The 27,386-nt window shown below is 47.2% G+C and overlaps 1 protein-coding gene across 1 annotated transcript in view; it reads left to right on the forward strand.

Annotated features, from left to right (window-relative positions):
* The window catches only part of LOC132829825 (uncharacterized), a 42,201-nt gene extending 22,355 nt beyond the window's left edge, over positions 1 to 19,846 (forward strand). The window contains exons 5-6 of the mRNA XM_060847190.1: positions 13,525 to 13,597; positions 19,557 to 19,846. Of these exons, the coding sequence (XP_060703173.1) occupies positions 13,525 to 13,597; positions 19,557 to 19,846 (363 nt within the window). The remainder of the gene's footprint in view (positions 1 to 13,524; positions 13,598 to 19,556) is intronic.
* Positions 19,847 to 27,386: the final 7,540 nt, after the last annotated feature.

Consider the following 27,386-nt stretch of genomic DNA (forward strand, 5'->3'; position numbering starts at 1 on the left):
CAGTCTTAGGATTTCTCTGTCCCAGAGGGATATGGAAGCTTCGTCTTTGAGCACATTCAAGGCAGAGATTGATAGATTTCTATATATTTCAAAACAATATTTTAAATGATACTTACATTTAAAAAAGTAAATTAAAAATTAGAAAGTAATATTTTCTGTGATAGAATGTGTGTGATATATGTATAAATGTGTAAGGGAGGATATGTGGAGCAGAGATGCTAATAGATCACACAAAGTTTTAGACTCTGTGTTCTGTGGAGCTACTTCACATTTATTCCCTTTGAAAAGGTTATGATTATGAGAAGAGCAATGATCCAGTTATTTGCTGAATAAATTTAGTTATCAACATCAGTGACACAGTGATTCAGGTTTCCAATTCCAATTTAAACTGAGGAATAGATAGAGACAGCAGGTGAAACAAGTTTGATAATTCCAAAAGGAAATTGGCAAAATATCTAATTGGGAGTTGGTCACTCTCATCCAAAAAGTGTTCAATTCTGGCATCCCCTCAACTTGAACAGTAAAATCACAATCAAAATAGACAGTGCAGTACAGAAGCAAACTACAGGTAAAGACACTTTCTTGTTATAAGTGGGATCACAGACCAAGGAGTCAGTCACTAGTAAGTGTCAGTCTGAGGTTTCATCTTGAATGTTCTTTCATCTTTTTCCATTGCCATACTAATTGAAAGAGAGATTCACAATTCCCTCTGGATACTGTTGTCCCTGTCTGGAGGATCAAACAAGCTGAGCAGATAGTTAAAGTCCTCAGGGTGTTTCAGATCTACAATGACAGCATCTGCTGGTTTACCCAGCTGTTGTAAGGTGCAATTTTTTTCTTATACTTTGAAGTTTTTTTAAAATATCTTTTTCATGATTATCTTTCTCCTGTTTATGAACACTGTGTCTCAATTTAATGTCATCAAATTTAATTCAAAAACTTTTGTAAAAACTTTGCTTTCTGATCTGCCTCTTTGTTATGTGGAACCTTGAACACTTACCACATTTGGAATGCATCTTCAATATCAAGTATTCACAGATAATGCTTGACATTGAGGGTGGATAATAAATTATAGACCAGTGAGCCTTACTTCGGTTGTGGGTAAAGTGTTGGAAAAGGTTATATGAGATAGAATTTATACTCATTGAAAAAGGAATAAGTTGATTTGGGATAGTCAACACGGTTTTGAGAAGGATAGGTCATGCCTCACAAACCTTACTGAATTCTTTGAGAAGGTGCCCAAACAAGTGATTGAGAGTAAAGCAGTTGATGTAGTGTATATGGATTTCAGTAAGGCGTTTGATAAGGTTCCCCACGGTAGGCTATTGCACAAAATATGGAGGCATGGGATTAAGGGTGATTTAGTGGTTTGGATCAGAAATTGGCTAGTTGAAAGAAGACAGAGGGTGGTGGTTGATGGGAAATGTTCTTCCTTGAGTTCAGTTACTAGTGGGGTACCACAAGGATCTGTTTAGGGTCCATTGCTATTTGTCATTTTTATAAATGACCTGGATGAGGGCATAGAAGGATCGGTTAGTAAATTTGCGGATGACTCTAAGGTCGGTAGAGTTGTGGATAGTGCCGAAGGATGTTGTAGGTTACAGAGGGACATAGCTAAGCTGCAGACCTGGGCTGAGAGATGGTAAATGGAGTTTAATGCAGAAAAATGTGAGGGGTTCTCTTTGGAAGGAGTAACAGGAATGCAGAGTACTGGGCAAATAGTAGGATTCTTGGTACTGTGGATGTGCAGAGGGATCTTGGTGTCCCTGTACATAGATCCCTGAAGGTTGCCACCCAGTTTGATAGGGTTGTTAAGAAGGAGAAAGTGAGGATTGCAGATGCTGGAGATCAGAGTCAAGAGTGTGGTGCTGGAAAAACACAGCAGGTCAGGCAGCATCCAAGGAGCAGGAGAATCGACGTTTTGGGCAAGAGCCCTTCATCAGAAGGCTTACAGTGTGTTAGCTTTTATTAGTAGAGGGATTGAGTTTCAGAACCATGAAGTCATGCTGCAGCTGTACGAAACTCTGGTGCAGCCGCACTCGAAGTATTGCATACAGTTCTGGTCACCGCATTATGAGAAGGATGTAGAAGATTTGGAAAGGGTTCAGAGGAGACTTACTAGGATGTTGCCTGGTATGGAGGGAAGGTCTGATGAGGAAAGGCTGAGGGACTTGAGGCTGCTTTCGTTGGAGAGAAGAAGGTTGGGAGGTGATTTAATTGAAACATATAAGATAATCAGAGGTTTAGATAGGGTGAACAGTGAAAGCCTTTTTCTTCAGATGATGATGGCTAGCATGAGAGGGCATAGTTTTAAATTGAGGGGTGATAGATATAGAACAGATGTCAGAGGTAGTTTCTTTACTCAGAGAGTAGTAGGGGTGTGGAACACACTGCCGACAACAGTAATAGACTTGCCAGCTTTAAGGGCCTTTAGATGGTCATTGGATTGACGTATGGATGAAAATGGAATAGTGTAGGTGGGATGGGCTTCAGATTAGTTTCACAGGTCGCCACAACATCAAGGGCCGAAGGGCATGTACTGCGCTGTACTGTTCTATGTTCTATAAGTAAAACAAAAAAAACTGCTATTGTTAGATCTCGGTATTAAAAATAGAAAGTGCTGGAGGAACTCAGCAGTTCTGGCAGAATTCATGGACTGAGAAACTGTTCACATTTCAAGTCTGGTATGTCTCTTCTTCGGAAGGGTTTCTCTCTCCACAGATGCTCCCAGGCCTGCGGAGTATTTCCAGCACTTTCTGTCTTCATTAACACATAAGACTCAGTTCTGTTAGGGCTGGAGGAAGGATTGCAGTGGAGTTTGCTCGGGTCAGTATTGGGATCCTTCATTTTCCTGATATATATGAATAACCTAGATCTCGATGTGCAGGGGACAATTTCAAAATGTGCAGATAACACGAAACTTGGAAGACTTGCAAACTGTAAGGAGAACAGTGTTGACTTTGAAAAGTCCGTTAACAAGTTGGTGGAGTGGGCATATAAGTGGTTGGTAAGTTTCAGTGCAGAGATGTATGAGGTGATGCACTTGGTCGGAAGAACATGGAAAGACAATATAAAATGAGGCACGTAATTCTCAAACAGGATGCAGAGTACATGGACCTGTTCTATATGTGCACAGATCATTGAAGGCGGAAGGACAGGTGGAGAGTTCAATAAGTAAAGCATACAATGTTCTCTGCTTTATTAAATGGGCATAGAGTAGAAGAGGAAGGAGATGATATTGAACTTGCATAAGACACTTGCGAGAGCTCAGTTGAAGTATTGTGTACAGTCCTGGGTGCCATATTATAGGAAAGATGTGAACACATTGGAAAGATGTGAACACATCGGAGAGTGAGTGCAGAAGTGTCTTACAAGACTGGTTCCACAGGAACTTCTGTTAATGAGGATAGATTGAAAGGTTGGGATGGTTCTCCTTGGAGAGAAGGAAGTTTTAATATCTATTAGAAGTTTTCAAAATTGTGAGTGTGCTGATAGAGAGGATAGGGAGAAACTGTTCCCACTTATAAAAAGAGGCACAGATTTAAAGTGATTTTTACATGCAAAAGATAAAAACTCTTTTAGCTCAGTGAGCAGTTTATGTGTGGAATGCACTGCCTGGAAGTATGATGGAGACAAGTTCAACTGAGGCATTCAAGAGGGTATTGGTTGATGGTTTCTGTCCAAACAAAGTGCAAGAATATAGTGGAAAAAGTAGAGGTGGTTCATCTGAGTGATGTGCAGGCACGATGGCTTGAATAGCCTCCTTCCTTGCAGCAGGAATCCTGTGATTCTGTAATAAAGCTCCCTTTGCTTCCCCAACATCCTTCATCCCCGACTTCAAAGAGTCTCATGCATTGCACACATGTGACATCTGTTTTGCACATATCGTTTTCTGCTTCAGGCTTATCAGATCCTTAAACTGCAGCAATACCTCTTTTATACATGATGTTTCACTGAAATATTAAATGGATTTATCTCAGGAATTCTAGGTTGGAAAAATATCGAATGAATAGATGTAACGTAATTACCATTTTTGCATTTATTCTTTCATGCACCTATTGGTAGACTTTACAGTATTCAGTACAAATGAAACATGAAACTTAACTGGGCTTTCTTGATTGAATATATTTTGAGATCAAATGAAAATACAATTCTTGTGCAAATTGAAAGAAATCGACATTTTTTTCTGCATTTATAACTGTTATATCTCTGTGTTCCTTTACAATAAGTAATGAGGCCACTGCTGGGAGGAAGATAATTGTTCCTCAATCGTTGCCCTTCTGTGTTAAATGAAACAAATCAATAAATAATAACTAGTTGATCTCATGCAGCAATTCTCACAGAAAAATGTAAGCCTAATTTTAACCTACCATAAATAATATTAATAATTAGCTATTGTATCTCCTGATCATGTTAGTTGTTTTCCACCTCATTTTTAAAATAATGCTCTCCTTCCCAAATATTCAGCATACAATTTGTCATGTCATTTTCTCCTCAATGTCATTATTTTTTTTGCATTCCAGTTTAACAAGGTTGGCTTGTCGATAAATTACATTTTGTTTATTTGCCTGTATTTATCAAACTGCTGTGTCTTATTTTTAGGATCACAGGAAAGAGGAACAGGAGTAGGCCATTCAGCCCCAAGGCCTGTTCCACCATTCAATAGGATCATGGCTGATCCAACACTTTTCACATCCATTTTCCTGCTGTTTCCCTGTAAATGGTGTAGTTACAGCATCAATTGTGATTAAACCTTGATTTTCTTCATATAAGAGGCAATGCCATTGCTAAAGCAGGAAGATTTTTGTTTTGAATAAAAAAGATCAAGAGTAGAGTGTAGCCCAAGGTTAGTGAGTGAGGTCTCTCACCCAGGAAATACAAGAGTCTGAAGACTGGATTTGTGGAAGTTGTGGTAATGGTTCTGGAGGAGGTTCTGCTATCAGAACTGATGGCACTCATTTTTTCATTCATTCATGGGATGAGTACTGCTGACTGGGCCAGCTTTTATTGCCCATCTATAATTACCCAGAGGGCAGTTAAGAGCCAATCCTATCTTGCTGTAGATCTAGAGTCACATGTAGGCTAGAGTAGGTAAAGATGGCAGATCTCCTACCCTAAAGGACGCTAGTGAACCTAGACTCTGCCAGCCTCCAAAGGGTTGCACTGGTTCGATCTATGGCAAATCAACTCTATGGTATCCGAATGTATTACCAGCAGAGACCAGCGCTCCCATTACCGCTACTGGCACTGATTGTCTCAGCTTTCTAAGGTGGCACTTATGAATGGTGGAAATCCTGCCTCTAGCCAATTAGCTATTAAATGTCTACAGGGTAGTTGTCCTTCCCAAACAGACCTTTTAGCCAGGGATGGAGTTGGGTGCATAGAGACCATAGCACTTATTATCATGCTGCTCCAACTCACAAGTGGGAGAAAAATAATTGATCCTTTTGGAGGCTGGTAGATGCTAATTTGTGAGTTTTGCTTTTGTTTACATGTTATGTATATATTTGAAACCAAACAGCACAGATTTCACATTCTGTGAGACACTCTGTATCATTGTACAACCAATGAAGCTCAAGTGCCCTCGACTGAGTACTTCCTTAATTCATTTGGAAGATGAGAGAAATAGATTGCATTGGTTTCCATAATTGCTACTCAGAGCTCTTGGGCTGCTGTGCCGCAGTGGCGTCCAATATTTTACGTTCCTGGGCTTTATATTATCTTCCAGCTATTCAATCTGTTAAGTTTTACCCTAATTTTCACAATGTGAATATTAATACTCCATCTGAGATCAGAGTGGTGCTGGAAAAGCACAGCAGGTCAGGCAGCATCTGAGGAGCAGGAATATCAATGTTTTGGGCAAAAGCCCTTCATCAGGAACATCGATTTTCCTGCTCCTCGGATGATGCCTGACCTGCTGCGCTTTTCCAGCACCACTCTAATCTAGAATCTGTTTCCAGCATCTGCAGTCCTTGTTTTTACCTGTCCATCTGAGATCAGTACTGTCTAAAGCCTCCCAGTATAAGTTCATGATTTTTCAGTTTATAAACCAGTTTATATAATACCAAGAGAATTCTAAGCCATGTCTATTTCCAGTGATGGTTCCTGCATTGAACCTGCAATTATTGCTGATAGGTTGTACAGTGAGAGATGTATGGTGGGTGGTGTCGAGTTAGAAGTGAGATTGAAAGATGGATTAGTTGAGTAGTTCTGATAAACTCTATCAGAATCCTAAAACTGTACAGAATTAAAGTAGGGTTATAAGTAACTCCTGCAATGACAGAATTGACAATTATAGACATCTTAGTGTGAAATTGAGACAGGCAGATGAGAGTGGTCTCATATACAAACTCTTGTCAGTGCATCCTATTTAATAATACATGACCTATGCAAATCTTTATTCACCTCCATCCATGCACCAACTCGGCCACCATAATTGGCCTTTGAAACACTGTTCCAATTATCAGATCACATCAAGGTAAATTTACCTAGCACCAGCGGTGGTCTCATTCTAATATTCATTCCTGGTGAGCTAATAATGAATTGCATTACAAATAGAACAAGTTTAAGGTTTTAAATGACCTACTGCTGTTTTTCTGTACACACTAATTATATTCATTCAGTGTCGCATCAAAAGAACCATTTGAGTTGCTAATCTGTCTCCTTTATTATATAGTTTCTCTTCCAGTTGCCTCGGATCTATGGTAATGTTCTTACCTTGCAGGGGTTGGGCTCATGTCCTAATCCAATGATTTAAAAGCGTAATAGCAAAGAAATTTGCATATGCATAGCTGCTTTCACAAACTCAAGATATCCAAGGTACATTAGGGGGAATTCAATGTTTTTGAGGTGTACTCACTGTTACTTCAAGGAGTTGTTTGGCAGACATAAGTGCAATCATTATGTAGCCAAAACAGGTTAGTATCAGCCTGCAAACCTTTCCAACCCAATGCTAATAGTAAGCAGTACTCGGCAAATGGCTCTATGCAGCACACAAACAAGGCAGGAGAGAGAGGGCAGCCCTGCCTGACTCCAGATCTGACTGGGAAGCTATCTGATTCCCACCCATTGATTGAGACTGCACTGACGATGTTGGTGTAGAGCAGTCTGATCCAATTGCAGATTCCCTCCCCAAAGCCCATTTTGGAGAGAACATCTCTCATATACCTGTGTGATATCCTGTCAAAGGCTTTCTCCTGGTCCAGGCTGATCAGGCAGGCGTCCAACCCTCTGTCCTGCACGTAGGCAATCATATCCCTGAGGAGTGCGAGACTCTCAGCGATCTTCCTGCCCGGCTCAGCACAGGTTTGGTCGGGGTGAATCACCGACCCCAGAGCAGACCTGACCCGGTTGGCGATTACCTTTGACAGGATTTTGTAATCCGCATTCAACAGTGTGATCGGTCTCCAATTTTTGAGTTCCTCCCTCTCCCCCTTCTGCTTGTAGATGAGGGTGATGATGCCTTTCCTCATGGATTCGCTCATGGTACCCGCCTGAAGCATACTGACATACACCTCCAGCAGGTCCTGGCCAATCAAGTCCCACAGAGCGGAATAGAGCTCGACCGGTAAGCCGTCGCTTCCGGGAGTTTTATTCTTTTCGAAGGACTCGAGGGCCTTGGTTAGCTCGTCCAGAGATAGCGGCTGGTCCAGCCTCTCGCGTGTTCTGTCGTCTAAGACCTCCGTGATAGACGACAGGAATGACTGGGAGGCCGCGCTGTCGGTCGGCTTCGCGTCATACAGACTGGCATAGAAGGATTTACTGATCCTCATGACATCAGCCTGAGATGACGTTATCGAGCCGTCTTCTTCCTTCAGGCTGCTGAGCACGGAGCTCTCTTTGTGCACCTTCTGGAAGAAGAAACGTGAGCACGTCTCGTCCTGCTCTACCGAGCGGACCCTGGACCGGAAGATTATCTTGGAAGCCTCCGAGGAGAAGAGCGAGGCTTGCTGGCCCTTCACCTCCTTGAGGTCCTCCGTGACATCGACCCCCATCATCTGCAGCAGGAGCAGATTCTGTATACTTTCCTGGAGCTGGGACAGTTTTAAGGCCTCCCTGTACATGGATGACGTCACCGTTTTCTGCTCGGATCCTCTGTCCATGCGCAGACTCATGTGCATTTGTGACCAGTTCGAACGGGCCTCGGGGGCCAAGGTAAACCGAGGCAAGAGCGAGGCCATGCTCTTCGGGAACTGGGCCGACCAATCCTCGATCCCCTTCACCATCAGGACCGACCACCTGAAGGTGCTGGGTGTTTGGTTCGGGGGGGCTGAGGCGTGCGCCAAGTCTTGGGAGGAGCATATCAGTAAAGTGAGGCAGAAACTGGGCAGATGGAGGCTACGGTCGCTCTCCATCACGGGAAAGAACCTGGTCATCAGGTGTGAGGCACTGTCATTGCTGTTGTACGTGGCACAGGTCTGGCCTATTCCCAGAACCTGCGCCGCTGCAGTCACCCGGGCCATCTTCCAGTTCATATGGAGTTCAAAGATGGACCGGGTCCGAAGGGACTCACTGTACAAAGATCTGGGCAACGGGGGAAAAAATACACCCAATGCCACCCTCACCCTGATGGCCACCTTTGTGTGTGGCTGCATCAAGCTGTGCGTGGATCCCCGGTACGCAAACACCAAGTGTCACTACGTACTGAGGTTCTACCTGTCCCCGGTGTTGCGAAGGATGGGCCTGGCCTCGCTGCCGCGGAACGCTCCGAGTAGTTGGACCGTTCCCTACCACCTGTCCTTCGTGGAGAAATTTTTGAAGAGAAACACCTTTGACCACAAGTCCATCAGGAAGTGGTCAGCACGTAGCATCTTTGAGACCCTTCGGGAAAAGGAGAGGGTGGATCCTATCGAGTGGTTCCCTGAACAGACTGTCAAAGCAATTTGGCAGAATGCCTCATCGCCAGAACTTTCCAACAAGCACCAAGACATGGCTTGGTTGGTGGTGAGAAGGGCTTTCCCTGTGAGATCATTTATGCACGCCCGGACTCTCAGCCACACCGCACGCTGCCCTCGAAGTGGCTGCGGAGGGGAAGAGACTTCACACACCTCCTTCTGGAATGTGCCTATGCAGAGGAAGTCTGGAGAGGAATGCAGTGGTATTTGTCGAGGTTCGTCCCGAGCAGCGCCGTGACGCGGGACTCCGTGCTCTACGGCCTGTTCCCCGGGACGCACACCGAGACGAACATCAACTGCGCCTGGAGGATCATCAACTCGGTGAAGGACGCTCTCTGGGTGGTCCGAAACCTGTTGATCTTCCAGCTGAAGGAGTTGACCCCGACTGAGTGTTGCAGACTGGCACATTCCAAGGTCCAGGACTACGTGTTGAGGGACACGCTGAAGCTTGGGGCAGCTGCCGCCAAGGCGCAGTGGGGAAAGACCACCGTGTAACATCTGCCTGCCTAAGAAGAACAGGGGGCCCATGCAGTCATTTGGGCTCAATGTGTGAGTGAGAAATGCACAGATCTGTATGTAATAATGAAAATTCTGAGCTGTGTATGTAAATGTTGACATATGTATGGCATTACCAAATGTACAGTGTATCAAATATTTTATGAATATTTTATGAATAAAGTATATTTTTGAAATAAAAAAAATAGTAAGCAGTAAGGTGAAGGACTCTCTCTGGGCAGTCCGAAACCTGGTGATCTTCCAGCTGAAGGAGTTGACCCCAACTGGGTGTTGCAGACTGGCACATTCCAAGGTCCAGGACTACATGTTGAGGGACGCGCTGAAGCTTGGGGCAGCTGCTGCCAAGGCGCGGTGGGGAAAGACCACCGTGTAACATCTGCCTGCCTAAGAAGAACAGAAGGCCCACCCAGTCATTTGGGCTCCACTGACACCTCAGCAGAAGAGCTGGATAGTAAATGTACAGATTTGTATATAGGAAAAATAAATTTTGATGTCTGTATGTAAAGAAATGTAATGTGTGCACAAGAATGGCATGTCCAGTTGTAAAGAGATCCAAATAATTTTGTGAATAAAGTATATTTTTGAAATAAAAAAAAGTAGGCAGTAAGACTGAAATAGATTCCAGGTCAGCTATGCATTGGAAAATATTTGGACCTTTACCAGATGGTCCGTAGCTCCCGTCAAGACAATAAATGCAGAAGTGCACCTTGCCACAGCAACTCCAATTCCTGGTGGTGGCAGTGATGGTGGGGTGGAGAGTGGGGCATGGGAAGGGAGGTGGGAACAAATGGCTCGGTTTGCTGGATGTACGGTGTGAATCAGATTTGTACCAACAGAACTGGACTCGAACCTGTTCCTGCTGGGTTGGATTAGGGACCTGCCTCAGAGTCAAGAGCAGAGTGCTGGAAAAGCACAGCAGGTCAGGCAGCAGCTGAGGAGCAGGAGAATCGACATTTCGGATAAGACCCTTTCATCAGGAATGGCCTGCCTTAACCTGCAGTGGATCAGATGAGGGTGGGTCAGATGAGGGTGGGTCAGATGAGGGTGGGTCAGATGAGGGTGGATCAGATGAGGGTGGGTCAGATGAGGGTGGGTCAGATGAGGGTGGGTCAGATGAAGGTGGGTCAGATGAGGGTTGCCTTTGGCAGAGAAGCCGAAGAAAAGGTCATGGTTGAGTGTAGGGCACCCAGGAGCAACATGGGATGACATTTCAGTGCGTTGGTGAGGGGTGCCACATAGTTTTGATGTAATGTTAACTTACAGCCCTGCTGTGAACTTTCAAATTGATGAAAAGATTCCTTGCACACTTTAAAGAGGAACAGACATGGACACTTCCACAATATACAGCCAATCTCTTTCCTTGATGAGCATCACTAAAACTGAATATCTTGTCAGCGTTGTTTGTGAAAGCTTGCTGTGTGAAAGTTGCTTCTTGTATTTCTCTTTAGCAGTGAACGCTCACCGTAAGTATTCCACCCCATGGATGTTCAACCAGGCCTGGGAATATCACGCCAGTGGTTTCACATAGTTGCAGATTGGCCAAGCTCTGACGAAGATAGTTAGCTTGCTTTATGTGGAAGGTGGCGAGTGAGTGGAACGGCTATCAAACAGTGTGACTCGGGGCGTATTGGCATTTTCTTCCCTTTGGTGCTATTCTGACTTTGCTCTCTGGAAACTGAAACTAGAATTTATTTAAAAGAAAACAATGACCTTCCCCACCTCATGGATTCACACAGCACCAAAGTGGCCTTTTGGCCCATCATGTCTACGTTAATTCCACTTAGTGGGCGGCACGGTGGCACAGTGGTTAGCACTGCTGCCTCACAGCGCCTGTAGACCCGGGTTCAATTCCCGACTCAGGCGACTGACTGTGTGGAGTTTGCACATTCTCCCCGTGTCTGCGTGGGTTTCCTCCGGGTGCTCCGGTTTCCTCCCACAGTCACAAAGATGTGCGGGTCAGGTGAATTGGCCATGCTAAATTGCCCGTAGTGTTAGGTAGGGGGTAAATGTAGGGGTATGGGTGGGTTGCGCTTCGGCGGGTCGGTGTGGACTTGTTGGGCCGAAGGGCCTGTTTCCACACTGTAAGTCTAATCTAATCTAAAAAAATTTCCAGCAGTTAGCCCATAGCCTTGAATGTTATGACATTTCAGATGCTCTTCCACATACTTTGGAAAGATTGTAAAGAGAGTAAAAATACTATCTTCCTCGGCTGTACATTCCAGATTCCCAACAGCCTCTGGATGAAAATGCCTTTCTTCAAATCTCCTCTAAACCTGTTGCCCTTCATCTTAAAATAATGCCACCCTTATAACTGAACTTTCAAATAATGGGAACAGCTGCTTTCTATTTACCCTGTCCAAACCCCTCTTAATTTTATACACATCTGTCAGGTCACCCCTCCCCACCTTCCCCCCCCACCCTCAACCTCAGCCTTCACTGCTCGAATGAAAACAACCCAAACCTACCCAGCCTTTCTTCTTCATTAAAATGTTCCAATCCAGGCAACATCCTGGTGAAACGCCTCTGGACCCAATTCTTACTTCTTTCCAATGTAACATTTTGGAGCACAAATGCTTCCTACTAAAGTGAAAATTGTGAAAATATTGAGTGGAGTATTTAGCAGCTGCTAAAACATGGATTACTACATTGGACAAACAGGAAGACAGCTAACAACCTGCATCCATGAACACCAACTAGCCACGAAACGACACGACCAGCTATCCCTAGTAGCCATACACTCGAATGACAAACAACACGAATTCGACTGGGACAACACCACTATTATAGGGCAGGCCAAACAGAGAACAGCCAGGGAATTCCTAGAGGCATGGCACTCATCCACAAATTCTATCAACAGACACAGACCCTAGACCCTATATACCGGCCACTGCAGCGGACAGCAACTGACAACTGGAAGCGGCAGATTCAAACCAGTATAAATGCCAGAGGAATCAGCACAGAAGCGCTTCACAGGAGGCTCCCAAGCACTGAAGATGTCACCTAGAAAGGGGACGAAACGTTTGCAACAAAAACTCCCAGCTCGGCGAACAGAACCACAACAACATGGATTACTAACTTGGCCAAACAGCAAGGGATGGTGGGTATCTTGACCACGTAAAACTGTGAAGTCACAAAACACAGATACCAGATATGGTGCAAACATAGAAACCAGGTGCTAGTGACATTAGCATAATGTAAAAGGATCAGTTATCCTGGATAGACATATCCCCAATCATTTATCCACTCAACAAAAGGGACAGAAAGACTCTGGGTCCTGCTACACAAAGAAACAAACAGTAGCAAGCCAATCAAATGATTGATTTTTTAAAAAACTGTTAAGTGGATCTCCTTGATTGGCAGAACTATAGAAGGTTCCTGAAAACCATCCAAATATATAAAAGAGTATTCATTTGCAGACTATCCTCTCTTGGACCTTCTGAGGAGACCAGCATGGTCAAATGCAGAGACCCACTTACTGTCCAGAGAGAGAGAGAGAGAGAGAGAGAAAGCACTTCACAATCCCATAGAGAAAGAGAGAGAATGCGGCTGTGCGAATCTACAAGAGACTCGGGAAGTATTGTCAGCTTAAGGGACAAAATAGGATTAGAGATTGTATTGTGTTGTAGTAAAAGCTATTACAACTTGTTTCCTAATAAGGTTGGGACTATTTTGCATTGGTACTGGCTTGTGCTTTTAGTGATTTGACCACTTTGGTAATATAGGACACCTGGACAAAGTCATTCCTAACCATCTTGTCAGAGTTATCTAACTTATTTGAGGGAGAACGAGACAACAAACGTTTAATGGGAGTTATTGAGTTTGGTATTTTTGAGAGCTGCAAGATATACCAGAGTAGCTTCTACAAATTTATCGGTCCCTCCATAGAATTCTGTGTGGTGGAAACACACATGTGCATTCAGATGTTGCACCCAACAATATAGTCCATCTTGTAAATTTATGAGATCAAAATTGACAACTCACCCATCTCTGACACTAAGTCTTAATGCATCCCCACAATATTGATTCTGCAACAAAAGCACAAATTTATATACCTTCCACCCCTCTTTGGGAAATGGACGATTTGGATTAAATACAAATATTTTTTATGTTTTAGGTCAGTGAAGTCATCAGCCTGGGAGAACAGAATGATATTTCTGTCAAAGAAGAAAATATCACAACAGAGGAAGGTAACCTTGTGCACGAACATCAACATTAACTTGGAGACTCTGGTTGTCATTGTCAGATCACTTTAGCAGACTTGAGCAAATTCGGATACGTTTGTGATAAAGGCACTGCGTTAAGTTGTTTCCACAAGTGGATATAACGAGGGGCAGCATATGTTAATCATGAGCTGATCTCCTGGATGTTGCTATTGTAGCACAGTGGTAGTGTCCCTACCTCTGAACTATGAGGCTTGTGTTCAAGAGGTGTGTAATAACATAGAACCTGCAAATTTTACAGGACCGCGAGAAGTCATTCAGCCTATCGTGTCTGGACATCGCTCCAAAAAGAGCTATCCAGCTCATCCTATTTCCCCAGCCTTATCTCCGTAGCCCTCAATGGAAGCATCTCTGAGCAGGTTGATTACCAAGAGCAACATAGATATTTTCTATTCAGTGGTCTGGAGAAGATAATTATGTTGCAAATGTTCTCAACAAGCCAGAGAATGAAGTATGTGATAGTTGGTCATTAGACATGAAGAGCTGATTAGGAATATCCTACAAGTAAATAGTCATTGAGTTATACAGCACAGAAACAACCCTTCAGTCCAACCCATCTGCACCGACCAGATATCCTAAACTAATTTAGTCCCATTTGCCATCATTTGGCCCATATCCCTCTAAACTCTTCCTATTCATATACCCATCCAGATGCCCTTTAAATGTTGTAACTGTACCAGCCTCCACTACTTCCTCTGGCAGCTCATTCCATACACGCACTGCCTTCTGTGTAAAATAGTTGCTTCTCAGATCCCTTTAAAATTTTTCCCCTCTAACCCTAAACCAATGCCCTCTAGACCCCCCCCCCCCCACCCCACGGAAAAGGCCTTGAGTATTCATCCTGTCTATGCCCCTCGTGATTTTATAAACTTCTATAACAGCACCCCTCAGCCTCTGATGCTCTAGTGAAGAAAGCCCCAGTCTATTCAGCTTCTCCCTGTAGCTCAAACTCTCCAACCCTGGCAACATCATTGGAAATCATTTCTGACCCATTGAAGTTTTACAAAGTCTTTCCTGTAGAGAGACCAGAATTGAACACAACGTTCCAAATGTAGCCTCACCAATGTCCTGTACAGCCCCAACATGACCTCTCAACTCCTGTACTCAATGCACTGACCAATGAAACCAAATGTGCCCAACACCTTCTTCATTATCCTGCAACTACAATTCCAAGGAAATATACACCTGCACCTCTAGGTCTCTTTGTTCAGCAACACTCCCCAGGACCCTGCCATTCACTGTATAAGTCCTGTCCTGGTTTGCCTTACTAAAGTGCCACTTGTCACATTTATCTCAATTAAACTCCATCTGCCACTCCTCAGTCCATTGGCCCATCTGATCAGGGTCCTGTTGTATCCTGAGATAACTTTCTTCACTGCCCACTACACCAATTTTGGTCGGATCTGCAAACTTACTAACCATACCTCCTTTGTTCACACCCAAATCATTGATATAAATAACAAAAAGCAGTCCTATCCCTAATCAGTACGTGCCTTTCCAAATGTGTTTAAATCCTGTCCCTCAGAATCCCTTCCAGCAACATACCTACCATGACATCAGGCTCACAGCTGTATAGTTCCCTGACTTTTCCTTACCAACTTTCTTAAATAATGGCATTACATTAGCCACCCTCCAGTATTCTGACACCTCAATTATGGCTATTGATGATATAAACATCTCAGCAAGAGACACAGCAATTTCTTCCCTAGCTTCCCACAAAGTTCTGGAATACACCTGATCAGGTTCTGTGGATTTATCCACCTTTATGCATTTTTAAAACCTCCAGCACCTCTTCTGTAATATGGAAACTTTTCGAGCTATCACTATTTAACTCCCCAAAGTTCCCTAGTTCCCACATTCTTCTCCACGATAACTATGGTAACTACTAACACAAAATATTAGATTAGATTTAGATTACATACAGTGTGGAAACAGGCCCTTCGGCCCAACAAGTCCACACCGACCCGCCGAAGCGCAACCCACCCATACCCCTACATTTACCCCTTTACCTAACACTACGGGCAATTTAGCATGGCCAATTCACCTGACCCGCACATCTTTGGACTGTGGGAGGAAACCGGAGCACCCAGAGGAAACCCACGCAGACACGGGGAGAACGTGCAAACTCCACACAGTCAGTCGCCTGAGTCGGGAATTGAACCCGGGTCTCAGGCGCTGTGACACAGCAATGCTAACCACTGTGCCACCGTATTTAGTATTTCACACATTTCCTGTGATTTCACATATAGGCAGCCTTAAGGGGCCATATTCTTTCCATAGTTACTCTTAATGTATTTAAAGAATCTCTTTGGATTCTCATTGACCCTATTTGCCAAAGCCATCTCATGTTCCCTTTTTGCATACTCAATTTCCCTCTTAAAGTATACTCCTACTGCCCTTGTACACCTCTGGGGATTCACTCAATCCCAGCTGTCTATACCTAATATTTGCCTCCTTTTTTTTGATCAGATCCTCAATTTCTCTGGTCATCCAGCATTCCATGCATCTACCAGCCTTGCCCTTTACCCTAACAGGAACATAGTGTGCCTGAACTCTTGTTATCTAATTTTTAAAGGCCTCCCATTTCCCAAGTGTCCCTTTATCTGCGAACACCCTCCCCCAACCAACTTCTGAAAGTTCCTGCCTAATACCGTCAAAATTGGCCTTACTCCAATTTCAAACTTTAATTTATAGATAATATTTAAAATTTAAATTTAAATTAACTTTGAAACAGGATTGGAAAAAAACATCATTTTGTTCAGTTTGAACATGGGCACGATTGCGAAATCTGTTGGTTAACATAAGTTTGTTTTATAAGAACTCAAACAGCACTTGAGTTTGTGGTCACTCATTCACTTGCCTAGTGGCTTATTAGCTGGTGAAAATACAAAAGCAGAAAGGCAAAGTTAAATTTAAATTGGATCTGCATACTGAGTACTATGGATAGCTCCAAACTGTGTGCTACAAACAGAATATTGGAGTATTAGAAAAATGCAGAAAAACATTTTCTGGGATACATCAGAATAAACAGCAAGAGTTGGCTATTCAGCCTCTAAAACCTGTTCCGCCACTTAATAAGACCGTGGCTGGTATGATTGTAACCTCAAATCCACGTTGCCTAGCAAGAAACTATCTACCTCTGTCTTAGAAATAGTCAAGGTCTCTGCTTCCATTCCCTTTTTGAAAAGTTTTGAAGACTTATGACCCTTTGATATAAAAAGAATTTACTTCAACTTTGTATAAACTGGAATCGCTAATTTTTAAACAATGACTCCTGATTCTAGATTCTTCCAAAGAGGAAACATCCTCACCACATCCCCCCCTTCTCAGAACCACACACGATCTTGTAGGCTTCAGTCCAAGTCATCTCTTACTGTTCTGAACCACCATCGGGTGCAAACCTAGCCTGTCCAACCTTTCCTCATAAAACAACCCTCCCAGTCCCAGTGAAAGTGTGAGATACTTTGTCTGAATTGTTTCCATTTTTTGCCTTTTTTCAAGAAAACATTAAAAGTCCCATGTGACTGAATAGTTAGAAAAATGTTCTGCTGTTTTAAAAAACAAAGGCTGATTCCTGGTTGAATGTACAAAACTAGAAATGAACAACCCACGTCCAGCATTCTGATTGCAATTTATGCTCAGAGTCTTGTTGCTAGTCCTGGTGTTACTGTCAAACAGGTACAACAGGAAATGGACAGCACAAAAATCTACAGAAACCAGTTGCTTGGTCCAATTGCTCAACACCAGAGTCTCTTTATTTGTTGCTCTCATACTTTCTCTATCCCTCGCTGTTATCTTCTTCCTCATGAAGCCTCCACTCCTAGGTATCCATCCTTTCTACTTCAACCACTCCATGTGACTGAGAGATTCCCATTCTTTGCTCTCCTCTTGCTATTCTTTTTCCCAGAGATAAGAGGCGCCAGTCACCTGTTTCAGTTCTTAAAAAGAATTGACCAGTGCTGTACACAGTACTCCAGGAGTATCTCACTAATGCCCTTAATTTGAAGCATAAGACCCCTCTTCCTGAAAGGATGCTGCCAGAATTGAAATGCTGCTACAGTCAAGAAACATTCAAAAAATTTCATTTAGAAGGTGGGGAGCTCATTTTCTTTCTACATTCAGTCTAAAGTCAGTTTTTGTTTTCGAAGTGCCAAAGTATTTTTCTTTTCAACTGAATAACTGTTCAGCCACGCAGGACATTAAGAGTTTACTTGAACTAAAGCAGAAAAGGGCAGTCTCCCAATTACCCAACTCTTTCAATCAACACTGTTGAAAAGTGTAGTCATTAATATCATTGCTTTTGTGGAATTTTGTTACAAGTAAAATATTTGCATTGTTTGCTTGTCCACCTCAGCAATTCTTCCAATGTTTGGTAATGTTTTGAACATGAAGTCATTCACACTAAAATCCCACCCAAAACTAGAGAGCTACATCAGCTGCATGTGACAAACTTGGAATTGCAGATTTATTGTGTAAAAAATGAGGTCTGCAGATGCTGGAGATCACAGCTGAAAATGTGTTGCTGGTTAAAGCACAGCAGGCCAGGCAGCATCTCAGGAATAGGGAATTCGACGTTTCGAGCATAAGCCCTTCATCAGGAATGAGAGAGAGTAGCCAAGCAGGCTAAGATAAAAGGTAGGGAGGAGGGACTTGGGGGAGGGGCGATGGAGGTGGGATAGGTGGAAGGAGGTCAAGGTGAGGGTGATAGGCCGGAGTGGGGTGGGGACGGAGAGGTCAGGAAGAAGATTGCAGGTTAGGAGGGCGGTGCTGAGTTGAGGGAACCGACTGAGACAAGGTGGGGGGAGGGGAAATGAGGAAACTGGAGAAATCTGAATTCATACCTTGTGGTTGGAGGGTTCCCAGGCGGAAGATGAGGCGCTCCTCCTCCAGCCGTCGTGTTGTTATGTTCTGCCGGTGGAGGAGTCCAAGGACCTGCATGTCCTCGGTGGAGTGGGAGGGAGAGTTAAAGTGTTGAGCCACAGGGTGGTTGGGTTGGTTGGTCCGGGCGGCCCAGAGGTGTTCTCTGAAGCGTTCCACAAATAAGCGGCCTGTCTCCCCAATATAGAGGAGGCCACATCGGGTGCAGCGGACGCAATAGATGATGTGTGTGGAGGTACAGGTGAACTTGTGGCGGATATGGAAGGATCCCTTGGGGCCTTGGAGGGAAGTGAGTGTGGAGGTGTGGGCGCAAGTTTTACATTTCCTGCGGTTGCAGGGGAAGGTGCCGGGGGTGGATATTACTGTACAAAGTACCTTACATTTTCTTGTATACGGACACTGACAGAGTAGGTTCAGTTCCCACACTGGCCAAGGCTACCATGAAGGAAAAAAAACAGAAATTGCTGGAAAAGCTTGGCAGGTCTGGCACTGACTGTGAAGTAAAATCAGAGTTAATGTTTCAGGTCCATTTATCCTTCCTCAGAACCGAACCCGAAACATTAACTCTGATTTCTCTCCCCAGATACTGCCAGACCTGCTGAGCTTTACCAGCAATTTCTGTTTTTGTTTATGATCTGCAGCATCTGCAGTTCTTTCAGTTTCAAAGAAAAACTCTCCTTCTCAACCTCTGCCCTTGCCTGGAGCGTGGTGACTCTCAGATTAAAACTACACCAGTCAACTCTCATTAATGAGAGAGTAGCCCCATGGTCTGGTAACACTGTGGTGTTGTGGAATCATAGAGTCATACAGCATGGAAACAGACCCTTCTGTCCAAACTCTCCATGTTAACCCAAACTAAACTAGTCTCGCCTGTGTGCATTTGGCAACTATCCCTCCAAACCTTTTCTATTCATGAACTTATCCAAATGCCTTTTAAACATTAGAACTGAACCTGCACTGCCACTTTCTCTGACAATTCAATCCACACGCGTTATCTTTGGAGGCTTCATTTTAAAATGTTACCTACTTTTTTTGTTTTGTTTTGCAGAGATTCAAAAAAAAGATCCCACACCAGACCCAGTACAATCCCACCGACAAAACCATCTAGAGCGTGATGTCTTTCTACTCTTGGGAGTTCACTTGGCACTTGTCATTTCTGTTCTGATAATGGGTTGTAGGTGCTTATGTGCCCATAAGCTTAATGTAAGCAACACTGTTGATGTGGAAGAACTCGTGGTGACTGTAGGTTTAATTAGCTGTATAGTTGTTGCACTCTTTGCACTGCTAGGAGCTACTATAATTTTATTCATCCGTATATTGCTGGCAAAGTTCCCATAGCTGTACTTTACCTTTCCAAAGCAATAAATCATTTAGTTGGACACAACAAATTTTAAAATTCTTTTGTTTAGTGTAGATTGCCAACTGTGTAGAAGAGGATAGTGAGTCCTGCAGCTGCTGGAGATCAGAGTCAAGAGTGTGGTGCTGGGAAAGCACAGCAAGTCAGGCAGCATCCGAGGATCAGGAGAATCGACGTTTCGGGAATATGCCCTTCATCACGAATGAGGTCTTGGATCCTGCCTGACCTGCTGTGCTTTTCCAACTCTGTAGAAGTTTGACACTTGGCACAAAATGTACATGTGCTCAAAAATCCTGACAAGTTTTGATGTGCACACTTATTCTACCTACCCAGACCAGCGCACTGTTCGGTGTACGTATATCCCAGTCTGGAGAGTTTAGCACAGTGTCCAGTCTTTCGTTCCATTGCGAGGGAGAGCTCTATTGATGGATTTGTTTTGGATTTAATGTTAAGGTATTTTTGTGGAAAGACAATGGCTGTGTGATAATATTGGTAGACTATTGATCAGAGACCCAGTTAATGTTTTGGGGACCGATGTTTGAATCTATGAAGCTTGAAATCACTACAGAAAGAATTAAGAGTCTAGTGATGAACATGAAGCAACTCTCAATTGTCATAAAAACCCATCTGGTTCACTAAAGTCCTTTAGAGAAGGAAATCTGCCATCCTTACACAATCTGGCTGACATGTGACTCTAGAACCACTGAAAAGGGGCTGTTAACTGTTGACTTTTAACTGCCCTCTGGGCAATTAGGGATGGGCAATAAATGCTGGTCTAGCCAGCGACTCTCTTATCCCGTGAATGAGTTTTTAAAAAGGTAATGTGGAAAGATCACAAACTGAAAAAAGAATTCATTTTGGTATCCTGGCACTGTTTATCCCTCGGGTAAAAAGTGAGGTCTGCAGATGCTGGAGATCACAGCTGAAAATGTGTTGCTGGTTAAAGCACAGCAGGTTAGGCAGCATCCAAGGAACAGGAAATTCGACGTTTCGGGCATAAGCCCTTCAGGGCTTATGCCCGAAACGTCGAATTTCCTGTTCCTTGGATGCTGCCTAACCTGCTGTGCTTTAACCAGCAACACATTTTCCACTGTTTATCCCTCAACCAGCAACACTGCCATCAGATTATCTCATCATTGCGTTATGGACCCTCAATATATTTTAAGAAGGTAGCCTAGATTCTAACTCTTCCTTATTTTAAAGTTAAATCTGAAGTCCCATGTTCCATTGTGATTTGATTTGACTGGTCAAGCTACTCAGCATAAAGCAAAACAGAATTTTAAAAAACACTACAGTTAAAATATAAACAAAAACAAGAATAACTTAACCATTGGAAAACGTAACCAAATAATAATAATAATAATAATATTAACTGTTCTAATATAATAACATCCCATAAACACCCCTTGACAAAAAGGCCAATTCAGACACAGATTATTACATGCAGTTCTCTAATTTAGGAGGAAACAACATCAAGAGAAGATTCAGAGAAAGTAGCATCCAGGAGACATTCACTGAAGCTTCCAACTCTTTTGAGACCCCAAACAGTTTCTGCTTAAAATTAAACCTGAAAACTAAAACAACAAGTAGAAATCTGTATCTGAGCTGGCCATGTGACTTCTATTGTTCCAATTTTAAAAAAGCCCCAAGGCCTCACAAATCATTTACTTTCTTAGAGGCAGCTTGGGGTGCTTCTGCTGTACACGCTCTCTTAAAAAAAAGGACAAAATAAATTTCTTAAAGTGACAACATTGTTACAATTGTCACATTGTCATTTGTTGGAGCTTCCTGTGTGTGGATTAGTAATGTAGAGCCCTAGACTAATGTTCTGTGGAGTTAGGTTTGAATCCCATCATGGCAAATGGTGAACATTTTAATTTAAGAAAATTCTAGGCTCAAAAGTTAGCCGAAAGAAAATCATTGTTGATTATTGTCATCCATCTGGTTCACTAACATCCATTTGGGAAAGAAATCTGTTCCCCTTCTGAGGTCTTCTTTGTGGAGTTATCATACATGTGAGCTTAAATCATTCAGATTCAAATAACCTGTTCAGGGTTTTATTCCAACACTTCTGACTTGGGATTATCAATAACTCCCTATTTAATGAAAGTCTAGTTTTACTATATTCTCACCTTTACAGAAGCACTGTTGCATACAACCTTCTCTGTCCAAAGACTTCACAGAACCACCCCAAAACAAATTAACCTGGAAGAACTATCTCCCTCTAAACCATGGGTATTTCCCTTAAACTTTACAGAGCACTCAGTGTAAAACATTCGAGCAAACGTAAAGCATGATAGTCTACATTGATAAATCCAATCCAAAATGGTAATGCTGGAGTAGGAAACATCATATATCTACTGTTTTATTCTCTACCTCTTTAATTCCTAAGGTTCTAAAGTTACTTTTAATAAAAAGAAAAATTACATTGGAGTTGATAGCAGCAGGAGTGGAGTGGAGTGGTTTGGAGGCATGAAGCGAAGTAGAGTGGATTGTGGGCAGGAGCGGAGTAGGTTGTGGGCTGGAGTGGAGTGAGTTGGGGGCTGGAGAGGAGTGGGCTGTGGGCTGGAGCGGAGTGGGTGGTGGGCTGGAGCGGAGTGGGTTGTGGTCTGGAGTGGAGCGGGTTGTGGTCTGGAGCAGTGTGGGTTGTGGGCTGGAGCGGAGTGGGTTGTCGGCTGGAGTGTATTGGGCTGCGGGCTGGAATGGAGAGGGATGTGGGCTGGAGCGGAGTGGGCTGTGCGCTGGAGGGGAGTGGGTTGTGGCCTGGAACGGAGTGGGTTGTGGGCTGGAACGGAGTGGGTTGTGGGCTGGAGCGGAGTGGGCTGTGGGATGGAGCGGAGGGGGTTGAGGGCTGGAGGGGAGTGGGCTGTGCGCTGGAGCGGAGTGGGCTGTGCGCTGGAGGGGAGTGGGTTGTGGCCTGGAACGGAGTGAGTTGTGGGCTGGAACGGAGTGGGTTGTGGGCTGGAGCGGAGTGGGCTGTGGGATGGAGCGGAGGGGGTTGAGGGCTGGAGGGGAGTGGGCTGGAACGCAGTGGGCTGTGGGCTGGAGAGACGAGGGCTGTGGGCTGGAGTGAAGTGGGTTGTGGGCTGGAGCGGAGTGGGCTGTGGGCTGGAAGGGAGTGGGCTGTGGGCTGGAACGCTGTGGGCTGTTGGGGGGGGGAGGAGTTAGCTGTGGGCTGGAGCGGAGTGGGCTGTGGGCTGGAGCGGAGTGGGTTGTGGGATGGAGCGGAGTGGGTTGAGGGCTGGAGCGGAGTGGGCTGTGGGCTGGAGCGGAGTGGGTTGAGGGTTGGAATGGAGTGGGCTGTGGGCTGGAGCGGAGTGGGTTGTGGGCTGGAGGGGAGTGGGTTGTGGTCTGGAGCGGAGTGGGCTGTGGGCTGGAGGGGAGTGGGCTGTGGGCTGGGGGCTGGGGAGGAGTGGGTTCTGGGCTGGAGCGGAGTGGGCTGTGGGCTGGGGAGGAGTGGGCTGTGGGCTGGAGGGGAGTGGGTTGTGGGCTGGAACACAGTGGGCTGTTGGGGGGGAGGGGTTTGCTGTGGACTGGAGCGGAGTGGGTTGTGAGCTGGAGCGGAGTGGGTTGTGGGCTGGAATGGAGTGGGCTGGAGTGAAGTGGGCTGTGGGCTGGAGGGGAGTGGGCTGTGGGCTGGAGGGGAGTGGGCTGTGGCCTGGAGGGGAGTGGGCTGTGGGCTGGATCGGAGTGGGTTGTGGGCTGGAGTGAAGTGGGCTGTGGGCTGGAGGGGAGTGGGCTGTGGGCTGGATCGGAGTGGGTTGTGGGCTGGAGTGAAGTGGGTTGTGGGCTGGAGGGGAGTGGGTTGTGAGCTGGAGTGGAGAGGGTTGTGGGCTGGAGTGAAGTGGGTTGTCGGCTGGAATGGAGTGGGTTGTGGGCTGGAATGGAGTGGGCTGCGGGCTGGAGCAAAGTGGGTTGTCGGCTGGAATGGAGTGGGTTGTGGGCTGGGATGGAGAGGGCTGTTGGCTGGAGTGGAGTGGGCTGTGCGCTGGAGCGGAGTGGGTTGTGGGCTGGAGTGGAGTGGGTTGTGCTGGAGCGGAGTGGGTTGTGGGCTGGAGCAGAGTGTGTTTTGGGCTGGAGTGGATTGGGCTGTGGGCTGGATCGGAGTGGGCTGTGGGCTGGAGTGAAGTGGGCTGTGGGCTGGATCGGAGTGGGCTGTGGGCTGGAGGGGAGTGGGCTGTGGCCTGGAGGGGAGTGGGCTGTGGGCTGGATCGGAGTGGGTTGTGGGCTGGAGTGAAGTGGGCTGTGGGCTGGAGGGGAGTGGGCTGTGGGCTGGATCGGAGTGGGTTGTGGGCTGGAGTGAAGTGGGTTGTGGGCTGGAGGGGAGTGGGTTGTGAGCTGGAGTGGAGAGGGTTGTGGGCTGGAGTGAAGTGGGTTGTCGGCTGGAATGGAGTGGGTTGTGGGCTGGAGCGGAGTGGGTTGTGGGCTGGAGCGGAGTGGGTTGTGCTGGAGCGGAGTGGGTTGTGGGCTGGAGTGGAGTGGGCTGCGGGCTGGAATGGAATGGGCTGTGGGCTGGAGTGGAGTGGGTTGTGGGCTGGAGCAAAGTGGGTTGTCGGCTGGAATGGAGTGGGTTGTGGGCTGGGATGGAGAGGGCTGTTGGCTGGAGTGGAGTGGGGGGTGCGCTGGAGCGGAGTGGGTTGTGGGCTGGAGTGGAGTGGGTTGTGCTGGAGCGGAGTGGGTTGTGGGCTGGAGCAGAGTGTGTTTTGGGCTGGAGTGGATTGGGCTGTGGGCTGGATCGGAGTGGGCTGGAGTGAAGTGGGCTGTGGGCTGGATCGGAGTGGGCTGTGGGCTGGAGTGGAGTGGGTTGTGGGCTGGAGCGGAGTGGGTTGTGGGCTGGAGCGGAGTGGGTTGTGGGCTGGAGCGGAGTGGGCTGTGGGCTGGAATGGAGTGGGCTGTGGGCTGGAGGGGAGTGGGTTGTGGTCTGGAGCGGAGTGGGTTGTGGTCTGGAGCGGAGTGGGTTGTGGGCTGGAGCGGAGTGGGTTGTGGGCTGGAGCGGAGTGTGCTGTGGGCTGGAATGGAGTGGGCTGTGGGCTGGAGGGGAGTGGGTTGTGGTCTGGAGCGGAGTGGGTTGTGGTCTGGAGCGGAGTGGGTTATGAGCTGGAGTGGAGTGGGAGGTGGGCTGGGGAGGAGTGGGTTGTGGGCTGGAGCGGAGTGGGCTTTATGCTGGAGGGGAGTGGGCTGTGGGCTGGAGTGGAGTGGGTTGTGGGCTGGAATGGAGTGGGCTGTGGGCTGGAGCGGAGTGGGTTGTGGGCTGGAGCGGAGTGGGTTGTGCTGGAGCGGAGTGGGTTGTGGGCTGGAGTGGAGTGGGTTGTGCTGGAGCGGAGTGGGTTGTGGGCTGGAGTGAAGTGGGCTGTGGGCTGGATCGGAGTGGGCTGTGGGCTGGAGTGAAGTGGGCTGTGGGCTGGAGTGAAGTGGGCTGTGGGCTGGATCGGAGTGGGTTGTGGGCTGGAGTGGAGTGGGTTGTGGGCTGGAGCGGAGTGGGTTGTGGTCTGGAGCGGAGTGGGTTGTCGTCTGGAGCGGAGTGGGTTGTGGGCTGGAGCGGAGTGGTTTGTGGGCTGGAGCGGAATGGGCTGTGGGCTGGAATGGAGAGGGCTGTGGGCTGGAATGGAGTGGGCTGTGGGCTGGAGGGGAGTGGGTTGTGGTCTGGAGCGGAGTGGGTTGTGGTCTGGAGCGGAGTGGGTTGTGGGCTGGAGCGAACTGGGTTGTGGGCTGGAGGGGAGTGGGTTGTGGGCTGGAATGGAGTGGGTTGTGGGCTGGAGTGAAGTGGGCTGTGGGCTGGAATGGAGTGGGTTGTGGGCTGGAGTGAAGTGGGCTGTGGGCTGGAGGGGAGTGGGCTGTGGGCTGGAGGGGAGTGGGCTGTGGGCTGGATCGGAGTGGGCTGTGGGCTGGAGTGAAGTGGGTTGTGGGCTGGATCGGAGTGGGCTGGAGTGGAGTGGGTTGTGGTCTGGAGCGGAGTGGGTTGTGGGCTGGAGCGGAGTGGGTTGTGGGCTGGAGCGGAGTGGGTTGTGGGCTGGAGCGGAGTGGGCTGTGGGCTGGAATGGAGAGGTCTGTGGGCTGGAATGGAGTGGGCTGTGGGCTGGATGGGAGTGGGTTGTGGTCTGGAGCGGAGTGGGTTGTGGTCTGGAGCGGTGTGGATTGTGGGCTGGAGCGGAGTGGGTTGTTGGCTGGAGCGGAGTGGGTTGTGGGCTGGAGGGGAGTGGGTTGTGGGCTGGAGCGGAGTGGGTTGTGGGCTGGAACACAGTGGGCTGTTGGTGGGGAGGAGTTTGCTGTGGACTGGAGCGGAGTGGGTTGTGAGCTGGAGCGGAGTGGGTTGTGGGCTGGAATGGAGTGGGTTGTGGGCTGGAGTGAAGTGGGCAGTGGGCTGGAATGGAGTGGGTTGTGGGCTGGAGTGAAGTGGGCTGTGGGCTGGAGGGGAGTGGGCTGTGGGCTGGAGGGGAGTGGGCTGTGGGCTGGATCGGAGTGGGTTGTGGGCTGGAGTGAAGTGGGCTGTGGGCTGGAGGGGAGTGGGTTGTGAGCTGGAGTGGAGAGGGTTGTGGGCTGGAGTGAAGTGGGTTGTGAGCTGGAATGGAGAGGGCTGTGGGCTGGAATGGAGTGGGCTGTGGGCTGGAGGGGAGTGGGTTGTGGTCTGGAGCGGGTGGGTTGTGGGCTGGAATAGTGTGGGCTGCGGGCTGGAATGGAATGGGCTGTGGGCTGGAGTGGAGTTGGTTGTGGGCTGGAGTGGAGTGGGTTGTGCTGGAGCGGAGTGGGTTGTGGGCTGGAGCAGAGTGTGTTTTGGGCTGGAGTGGATTGGGCTGTGGGCTGGATCGGAGTGGGCTGTGGGCTGGAGCGGAGTGGGCTGTGGGCTGGAATGGAGTGGGTTGTGCTGGAGTGGAGTGGGTTGTGGGCTGGAGCGGAGTGGGTTGTGGGCTGGAGCGGAGTGGGCTGTGGGCTGGAATGGAGAGGGCTGTGGGCTGGAATGGAGTGGGCTGTGGGCTGGAGGGGAGTGGGTTGTGGTCTGGAGCGGGTGGGTTGTGGGCTGGAGCGGAGTGGGTTGTGGGCTGGAGCGGAGTGGGTTGTGGGCTGGAGCGGAGTGGGCTGTGGGCTGGAATGGAGTGGGCTGTGGGCTGAAGGGGAGTGGGTTGTGGTCTGGAGCGGAGTGGGTTGTGGTCTGGAGCGGAGTGGGTTGTGGGCTGGAGGGGAGTGGGTTGTGGGCTGGAGGGGAGTGGGTTGTGGGCTGGAGCGGAGTGGGTTGTGAGCTGGAGCGGAGTGGGTTGTGGGCTGGAATGGAGTGGGTTGTGGGCTGGAGTGAAGTGGGCTGTGGGCTGGAGTGAAGTGGGCTGTGGGCTGGAGGGGAGTGGGCTGTGGCCTGGAGGGGAGTGGGCTGTGGGCTGGATCGGAGTGGGTTGTGGGCTGGAGTGAAGTGGGCTGTTGGCTGGAGGGGAGTGGGCTGTGGGCTGGATCGGAGTGGGTTGTGGGCTGGAGTGAAGTGGGTTGTGGGCTGGAGGGGAGTGGGCTGTGGGCTGGAGGGGAGTGGGCTGTGGG

This window comes from Hemiscyllium ocellatum, chromosome 30 (genome assembly GCF_020745735.1).
Source record: "Hemiscyllium ocellatum isolate sHemOce1 chromosome 30, sHemOce1.pat.X.cur, whole genome shotgun sequence".
NCBI lineage: Eukaryota > Metazoa > Chordata > Chondrichthyes > Orectolobiformes > Hemiscylliidae > Hemiscyllium > Hemiscyllium ocellatum.